The following is a 9,451-nucleotide window of genomic DNA, read 5'->3' as shown; positions in this document are numbered from 1 at the left end:
CTAACCCAACTAGACAACCTATTGGAAAAGAATTTGATTTTGAAACAAGCCCAACATTTTGAATTATGAGTCACTTCTATGAGTTGTTTAGAAGAAATTAGATCCCTTTGAGAACTAATACTATGCTGGACCCTGAGGATAAGTTCATATTGCAAATTGATTTCAGTGAGGAGTTGCATGCTCCTAGATTATCGACCCCTTTGATGTGAGCACTTTCAGAATCAGGCACATTGTTGTATCATAAATGTTTATATGTTCTAGAATAGAATGGAATTTTCCTTTAAACAATACACTGAATTGTTTGAACATACATTTTGTTTTTGTTCATCTTGGTATAAATAGTAAGGTACAACTTGGTTTGAGCATATGATTATATTAGATCATGTGATAACTTCCTCTACTATTTAAAATATTTTTTTGTGGTTTTTTTTTTTGTTTGTTTGTTTTCTTCATATCAGCTAGTGTTCTTTTTATCTGGGAGATATTATCAAACTGAAATAATGAAAAACTATTCTAATCCTTCATGCATTTAATCAAAATGGTTGGTATGATAAATTTCTGAGAATATCTTGAACAGGATTTCCACCATGGTATTTTAAATACAGTTGCTATAACTAACAACTTTCTTTAAATTTTGCAGGTTACCATTTTATAAAAAGAATTTATCTGATGAAGGAAACGACGCCAAAGAAGTTCAAGAATCAATTGCACAATTGGGTAATTTTAGACTCTGTGCATGTGTGTGTGTTGCAAACTGGGGATGTTGTATTCATGCACTCTGTGTGTGTACGCACACGTACACACACATGTGCAAACATATGTCCATCCAGACTTTTCAGACATGTGAGCCAGAAATTGTGACATACATTGTAGAACTTCATTTAGACTATTCTAAGTCTAAAAACCATTAAAAATTGAATCTGTGCTTTATTAGCGGTGCATTTCAAGGGAGACTGTCCAATCAGCCTGCAACTGCAATTCTAAGCACACTTACTAGTGAGTACTAGTCTTGTTGAGTCCACCTTAAGTGGCACAGCGGGGAAATGCTTGACTAACAAGCAGAAAGTTGCTGGTTTGAATCCCCGCTGCTACTATATTGGGCAGCAGCGATAAAGGAAGATGCTGAAAGGGATCATCTCATACTGCGTGGGAGGAGGCAATGGTAAACTCCTCCTGTATTCTACCAAAGAAAACCACAGTGCTCTGTGGGCGCCAGGAGTCGAAATTGACTTGACGGCACACTTTACCTTTACTAGTTTTGTTGCTTCTATTAATTTAATTTAATGTGTATGCTGCCTGATATAAAATCTCTCTAGGTGGTTTACATATATAGACCTGTGCTATAGGTTATTTATCCCCTTCAAGACAGCATGCTTAAGCATATATAACTGTGCTTTGAATTGCAGCTCATCTGCACCAAGTTCTTATTATGTGTATAACCCCACAGAAGTTGTCTAAGGTCTTTGCCTTTCTTGAAGCTATTTTTAATCTTGAAGGTATTTTTTGTGTTTTTCCATCAAGTATTACTATTCCAAGCCATCACCACTATCACCTTTGTCCATTCTGGAAGTCAAATAAAAAAATGAGAAGAAAACATACTACTATGATACAACAAATGGAACCCATAAGATTGTGATACTGCTGCGCATACTGTTTACCTGTTTTTCAGATTACTTGATGCAGGTTCCATATTCTCAAAAAAGGATAAAAATCTGTAAGTCTTTAGCTTTTACCACGCTGAGCCACCAAAGAAAGAGTTTGAAGGTATAATCTATTTTAAGACATACTTAGTGAAATATAGCCAGTTTAATCAAAGGCCTGGATCAAACAGCTTGACAATCCTGTTTCTGTGGTAGAGGTGCATGTTGGGTGCCTCTATTATGCTCTGATATAATATAGGACATGCATGCCTATACATCCATATACTGAACTGCACAATTCCTCTCCATTTTTAGCCAGAAGCAGTCTTGGATAACTTGTTGCTTTGGACTACAATTTCCAACATCTCCAGCCTTTGTCCATTGTGGTCGGGGATGATGGGAGTTGTAGTCCAAAAATAAGAAGTTACCCAAGACTGATCAGTAGAATCATGTGATTCAGGGCTCTATGCTAGGGATGTGCACAAATCTATGTTTTTTTAATTCGATTTGTACCCGAATTGAATCACCCCCAATTTGTTTTGGGTCCCAATCTGGCCAGTTAGTACAGGGGCAGTTTGTTTTGTCCACAAATCTCCTAAAACAGGTAGGTTTGGGTACAAATAGTTTTGTACCCGAATCAATTCGCACATCCCTGCTCTATTAGGATGTATTCAGTAGATGTATTCAGACATCTACATGGAATGTCTCTATCACATATTACAGTGTGACTCTGGTGGACAGAGATTCAGACACCAACTTCTCAAATGTGGAACAAAATTTTCAGCCCTGGTAAGGGTCTGGCCTGGGCCATATATGCTTTTAGTAGCAATGCCAATAGTAAAAATTACCTAACATTTTCAAGTATACAGTTCTAGTTTTTGTGCTGTATATTGCACTATTTTGCTATTTTTTAAAAAGAATATAACAAAATAAGAACAAGAAATAGTACACAAGTGGTACATTGGAGGCTTTTCAGCAGTAAAACACTACCACCCCTTGAGTGTTCCTATTCAGCACTGGTGGAGTATTAGCACTGAATAGTTTCTGATTTGCCTTGAGCTGCTACTGAGAATTGTCCTAGTGATTTCTTTCCCTGTGGCAGTGAGACGCCTTCATTATTTATTTCCTCTTATCATGTTTTATATATATCCCCCCCTCCAGGAAAAGAAACAGGCACTAAGGCAATTCAGATCAGTTATATAAGGAGCAAATCAGAGGCTATTCAGCATTAGTACCTCGCTCATACTATATAGGGAAGCAGTCAAATCAGGAAAGCCAGCAAAAAGAAGTTAACCTTGGAAAGGACCTTTGCTGAATGGGATTTACAGTATATAGAAGGAGTTTGGCCATGGGGAAGGACATTGCTATATTAAGTGCTTTGTTTTAATTCACTTCCTGCTAACTGCAGAAAAGCAATGCTCAGCAGCACAAAAGGGCTGTAGTGGAAGAACCCAGTTGACATGGCTGCCAAACTGTTGCATTCCAGTGTGGTTGATATTATCTGCCCAACTTTTTCCCCAGGCCTGGTTTTTGGCTATTTTTCTCTTACTTATGCAGGAAACTTCAAGCCTCCAGTTCAGTTTGTGGTTTATTTTGCAAGTTAGGATAAAATAAGCCAGAAATGGCAGGTTTCAATGTCAATTGATAGATGCTTATTGCTCAGGGGATTGGGGAGCATGGACTCAAAGCTTGGAGACATTGTGTGTAACCCAGATTTAACCATGACTCCACATAGGCCACATTCACACATAACAGGAAACTTGAGGTCCCTTCGCCTCCGGTTCCAATGAGAATGTTTGAACTGCGAATTGGAGTTCCAAAACCAAAAATGGACCCACAGTTTCCTTCCCCTAACTGCAATTGTTACCTTCAGTTTAAATTCAGTTATGCCACCGATAACTGCATTTCAGCAGCACCTCCATTACATCCGATCCAGGGCCTGGAATTTGCCTTGATTCAAACCAGAGTTGAAGGAGGAAGCTCCTCCCTCACTCTGGCTCCTATTGATTGTGCAGGATTTCATTCAGGACATAAGGAAGCCTGCACAGTCAGCTCCCTCTCTGCAAGACTGCCGTAGGTTTGAACTCAGACCAGAGAGCGGGGGGAGGGGACGCGGAAACGCAGGTCCAGTATGTAATCTGAACCTCCCCATAGTGTCTGAATCAGACCTTCCTGTAATTGAAATTGACATAGTTGAAATATAATGCAAGTATTTTAAAAACATTAACACCTTGAGGCTCTTCACGTGATTTGTGTGAAGAGCCTCTAGGGGGTTTACGGGGAGAGTGGGCAGTCTGCTCTGGGCGGCCGCAGCGGCCGCCCACAAGACTGCTGGCTCCGTCATGGAGTCGGCCAGGGCTGGGGAGTTCGGGGGCCACACAGCCCCCGGAAGCTCCAGTATGCCCTGCGCAAGCACACAGGGCATACTGGAGAGACCCCCAAGCCGGGAGGTTGCTTTTAAGCCTCCCAGCCAGGGGTCTACTCGTGAGTAGCCATGGCGCAGAGCCACACCACGGCTACTCACGATTTTTAAAACCGGGTTTGTGGAGCTCTTGCTCCACAAACCCAGTTTAAGGGGTGGGCTACCGAAGCGGGCTAGCCGCTTGTAAGCCACCGGGCTCGCCTGCAAGCCCTGTAGTTTACACAAGCAGAAAAAATCGGGCTAGGCTCTCCTAGTCCGATTTTGGCTGCTCGTGGGAATAGCCCCCTTATTTATAATTTAAACAATTCATTTGTATCCGCACCAGTATATTCAGATAGCATTTAATTCAGCTGGGCATCAATCCTATAATTTTGTTAGCTTTAATATAATACAGGAAAAAAATCAAGTTACTTGGAAATCCTAATTTATTATTGTTAGCTAAATAATCTTTGTTTTATGCAAACATGACTTTTTGTAATATGACAGATTTCTTACAACTATTTTTATACAGTTTGCCAACCTATAAGTACAAACCTTAAAAGGAAGATGGAGGAATTAGCAGATTTAGCAGAAACATTACTCTTGTCATTGACATTAGCTGAAAAACAACTTCCTGAGAAATTATGGATAATTAAAACATTGCAGGACCTTTCCACTTCTGGTTAGTATAATCTATTTTTTATTATTATTTTTTTAAAAAAACAAAACCATCACTAATACTGGCCTACTCTGCTTTCTTATTCCATGAAACAATAGCAACATAAAGGGAGCTAATTATCAATCCTTTCATATTCCAGAAGAAAACTGCAAATTTATGATGACAGCTCAAGCACCAAAAATATTATGTTCTCATATGAATGATGTTGACCCCTCTGGAAAGTTGCTGTTCTGTTCCTCCGAAATCCTCTGGAATTTGTTAGAGAAAGGTTCCAAGGAAGAAATTATTAATCAGCTCAGTAATGTGGAATGTGTAAAGTTAAGTGAGCTTAAACAGCATATAAACTAGTGTTCTAGTTGCTTGTTAATATATTTTATCTTGTATTTGATATATAACTTTAAAAGGCAAATGAAAACATTTTTCCACTAAAGCCATATTCAGACATTATATTATACAGATGTCTGTACATATGTGAATGATTCTACGTGCTTTTATTTTAAAAATGAACTGGGGTACAGCCCCCCATTCCACCCCAATACAGGGAAAAGATTGGAAATGCACTACAATATATGTATTGAACCACCTGGACCCAATTCAATCTGGTTCCATCCCTAGTTTCAAAATTTCCATGGTTGCCCCAATTGATGAACTATCCTGAGGGAGAAAGGTAGGCAAGGGAGACCTCATTCATTCTTCTGGACCTCTCAGCAGCTTTTGAGACCATCAACCCATAGTATCTTTCTGGAGAGGATCCACAGATTGGGAGCTAGAGTGTTGCTTTATGGTGGTATTCAGGGACTGTTGCTCAGCCTCATACCTTTTATGCTATGAGGTTCCACAGGGTTCCATCTTGTCTCCATAGTTTTTAACTCCATCCAGAACAAACTGAACACTGTCTCCCTAAAAGACAAATTAAATGTTGGAGGATGTAATTTGCCCCCAGATTAATTAGCAGAGCACTAAAGAAGCTACCCACTTCAGTTACAGAGTAGTTAGCAGAGTGTAGTTGTTGCTGCTATTTAGAGAAGACGCATGGAGATTCTTGTAGAATAAAATACTAAGTAGATTTATTGGTGAAGTACACCTTTGGATAGGAAAGATCTAATTCTTAATCTAAAGAATTACATAATGAATAGGCAGAGAGAGAGAGAGAGAGATGTTGCTATCTGCTCTCTAAGAGGAACGGAAGGGATTCTGACTCTCACAGGAAATACCTGAAGAGTCATATCAGGAGTCATAGAGTAGAGACAGGTAGAACAGCTAGGGAGACCCTTACTCACTTTCCCTGCTCCCAATGCACCTAGTGGTCATTAGGATAGTTGGTGCAAAAGGTCGATGCACTGGAATTCCAACATTAAAAACCCACAGAACTTTGCAGAGCAGCTGGAGCGTAGATGAAGCTAAGAATCCTTCTGCAGGAGAGCATTTTTAAATGAAACTGCTGAGAGAAGCCATCTGAGGTTGGAGATTAGGTCCTATCACCTAAGATGTTAAGTGTGGCAGTAGAAGTGTTCAGTCAGTGTCTAGAAACTGCAACAGGCTGGATGATGCGAATAAACTGACCTCAGTCCTGACAAGACAGATTGTGTGGGGAGAAGGCTGGGTGGTGATTTTGCTTCGCTCCACTTCTTCCAAAAATCATTTTTGCTTTCAGAAATATGCCCCTGAGCTTATGAGTTCAGCGGCAGAAGAAGCTTTCACTGCAGCTGTGCTTCAGCCTCTCTGTGAAGATGCAGACCTTATTCTGCCCTTGTGTCACTGGGAACGTGTAGGCCACTGACTTAAGGACTTAATACCCCTTCTAACTGGGCAAAGAGGCACCTTTTTAACATGGTGATTCTCTTTACTGAGCAGGGGGAGAGCAACTGGCCCTTTCCACCCCCAGCACAGTACCTCCAGTGACTGTTGCTGGTATCTATCATGTTTCACTTTAGACTGTAAGCCTTTTGGGGACAGGATCCATTTTATTTATTTATTATTTCTGTATGTAAACCACTTTGGAACCTTTTGTTGAAAAGCCGTATATAAATATTTGTTGTTAAGATTTGATATATTATTTTGTAGATGTTTAAATACTTTAAATGTTTTACTAATTCCAGAGTTTAAAATCTAATTGTAATTCAAATTGTTTAAGGAAACTAATAGGAATGTCAGACTTAGAGGGTTGTTATATATATAGTTATTCGAAACAATAAATGGGCAGAGGAAATTAAAATAAGGAATTTCACTTCTTTCTCAGTGCTCTGAAGGAAGCATTTTTGAACCTGTTTTTGCGTGCCTCCAGCCATTATGATCGTCAGCTAAGAAATGACATTTTAGTAATATCCACTCTCATAGCTCAAAACCCAGGAGCACCAATGATTGTATGTATGCATGTGTTTGCGTTTTGTAAGTCCATTTGTTGCTGGTGTTTTGTTTTGTTTGAAAGTTAAATAATTGTTATACTGTATGTGTTTAATTAGTTCCCCATCCTTGAATTTTTTGTGTTTGAAGTCTTGTGAAATATTTCTTTCTTCTCAAACTTCGGTATTACAGAGCAACATACTGGTAACAATGTTTTTCATCATGACTACTAAACCTGGCAAAGGGCTAAGGGTGTCCAGGTCTGCTTCACTTGCCATTACTAAAAACCCACACAGATTTAATATGGTGCAGATTCAAATAGCCTTAGGACAGTGTGCCTGTGACTATGCCAGCCACACTATTCTCCTGTTCTGCCTGTGCTATACCGAGAACCCTAACATTGTACTTATCTGCTACACTAGGAACAAGCATTTTCATAGCAGCTAGTGGTTAGGAGAGGGCTGGATTGTGGTTGTGTATCAGCATGACAGCCCTTTTTGCACCATGCCAGTGCTCATGCTTTTAATTTGGCTCATGTGAGCTGATATCACAGTACAGTGGCTCATACTGACCAGCTAATAGTTTGTGCTAATCTATATAATTATTTCTCTTAGCCGCCCACTGTGGGGATGCGTGTCTTCGGGGCAGAACTGTCGCATGGAACTCTTGCAACACGCCGCTAGAGTTGCCGGCAAAGACAGGAGCAAGGGCGGAGAAATTTGGGCCTGACTGGGGAGGAGCTGCACGAGGGAAGCGGTGGGCCCGGATGTGATGGGGAGGTGATGGCCCCGGCTGCGGTGGCGAGGCGGTGGTGGTTTCAGGCCCCGCCACAGTAGCGAGGTGGCAGCAGGGTGAGGAGGCGGCTGGGCTGCCAGGAAGAGGAGACAGCCCAGGAGGGGATGGGCCGGCTTTAAAGCCTGCCAGAAACCGCAGGCGGGGAGGGCAGGGAAGGTCCAGCCCAGGCAGGAAATGCTGGCCCCAAATACTGCACAGATGTTCTGTGCGGGGTCAGCTAGTCATGAATAATGAAAATGAAATGCATATCTGGCTCTACAAGCTGTTTGGATCACATGAAATCTCTTATGAACATCTTGTGGAATTTGCACCATAAGCCAGATAACATGATCAACAAACAGTGGCTAGTTTGGATTGTGAACATAGCCTGAATTCTGCAGAGGCTGTCCTTTCCTTCCTCCCTTTACCTCCTCTGTCCAAGTGTGATGCCTTGACATTTGCATCCTGGTTTCTTTAAACCATGGCTGCACAGCTCATGCAAAACCAGAAATAGCGATTTAACTCTGGTTCACAAATCAGGGACTGCTTTGAACAATACTCCAACTGACCCTCTCATGTGGGGGAGTCCGGTTCATTTTAACTGACTCCCCCACATGATTATGCAACAATGGGATGCTGGGCCAGCTTGAAGGGGAGACATGCATTCAGAAATGCAAATTGGGGGAATGACTCCCAAAGGCGCTGGTAGATTTCACTGAATGTATTTAAAATATCCTTTTACTGATGCATTTTATATCGATAAGTTCAGTATTGCCTAACACATTTTGAGCTGAAATGCTCTTCTTCAGAGGCAATTTTTAAGTAAATAAAGTTATCAGAATAGCTTGTGTTTGTTTCTCTGAAGAAGAAACTGAACTTTCTGAAACTGAAACTGAAATTATGTCTAAGTATAAGGAGTGAGTCCACTCCTCACCTCAGTAGGTTTTGAGCCTTGCTTCCTGACATAAGAACCATTGGAATTAACCATTCCTGACTCCCTTTCCATCACTTGGGCAGAAGAGGAAATTCATAGTAAAGCCAGTTAGTCTATATGTACTTGGATCAGATTCCCTACTAAGCATTGCATTTTCCAGAAATGTTCAGTGATCTTCCTTTTTAAAAAAACCTTTTTTACTCCACCTTTATCATGAGAAACAAGATGTAGAGTAAAAAAAAATTGACAATTAAATCATCTACTATGATTGAACTGTACACCTATATATTTTTAGGAAACTGGATTTGCCAAACAGTTAATACTTGTTGCCACTTCTTTTGAAGGTAAGTCATCCAGCTTTTTAGTGACTGGATTATCAATATATATTTGGGATTGTTTATAAAAATGACTTTCATTTCCTTCACAGTGAAAAGCCATAAACCTTTGGTAAAAGGCTTCAAGCTTACTTACTGTTATGAAGATTTTGAATGGAAAAAGTTGCTGTTTAACATGCTTACTGTACTCTCAAAAGATTTATGTACTGTGCAGGTAGGATTGGGATCATGTAATCATTTTAAATTATCCATGTTTACATAGTTCTGTACATGTATGTTTCTAAAGAGGAAGAGGTTACTGTATTATTGTTCGCCAGTATGTAGGGTGAACCTAACGCAGCTTGC

At 40.4% G+C, this 9,451-nt stretch overlaps 1 protein-coding gene across 5 annotated transcripts in view; it reads left to right on the top strand.

The window, feature by feature from the left end:
- The first annotated feature begins 404 nt into the window (after positions 1–404).
- The window catches only part of CFAP69 (cilia and flagella associated protein 69), a 39,007-nt gene continuing 29,960 nt past the window's right edge, over positions 405–9,451 (top strand). For 4 of the 5 annotated variants that reach the window (XM_053259006.1, XM_053259007.1, XM_053259005.1 and 1 more), the window contains exons 1-8: positions 405–541; positions 641–717; positions 1,522–1,714; positions 4,574–4,723; positions 4,860–5,037; positions 6,960–7,083; positions 9,067–9,115; positions 9,199–9,320. In XM_053259006.1, the coding sequence (XP_053114981.1) occupies positions 1,678–1,714; positions 4,574–4,723; positions 4,860–5,037; positions 6,960–7,083; positions 9,067–9,115; positions 9,199–9,320 (660 nt within the window). In that variant the 5' untranslated portion in view covers positions 405–541; positions 641–717; positions 1,522–1,677. Of the gene's footprint in view, positions 542–640; positions 718–1,521; positions 1,765–4,573; positions 4,724–4,859; positions 5,038–6,959; positions 7,084–9,066; positions 9,116–9,198; positions 9,321–9,451 lie in introns of all 5 variants that reach the window. The other variant, XM_053259004.1, reaches the window with a different exon arrangement.

This window comes from Hemicordylus capensis, chromosome 6 (assembly GCF_027244095.1).
Source record: "Hemicordylus capensis ecotype Gifberg chromosome 6, rHemCap1.1.pri, whole genome shotgun sequence".
Lineage (NCBI taxonomy): Eukaryota > Metazoa > Chordata > Lepidosauria > Squamata > Cordylidae > Hemicordylus > Hemicordylus capensis.
The sequence above is the reverse complement of the archived record's forward strand: the minus strand, read 5'-3'. Positions and strand labels throughout refer to the sequence as shown.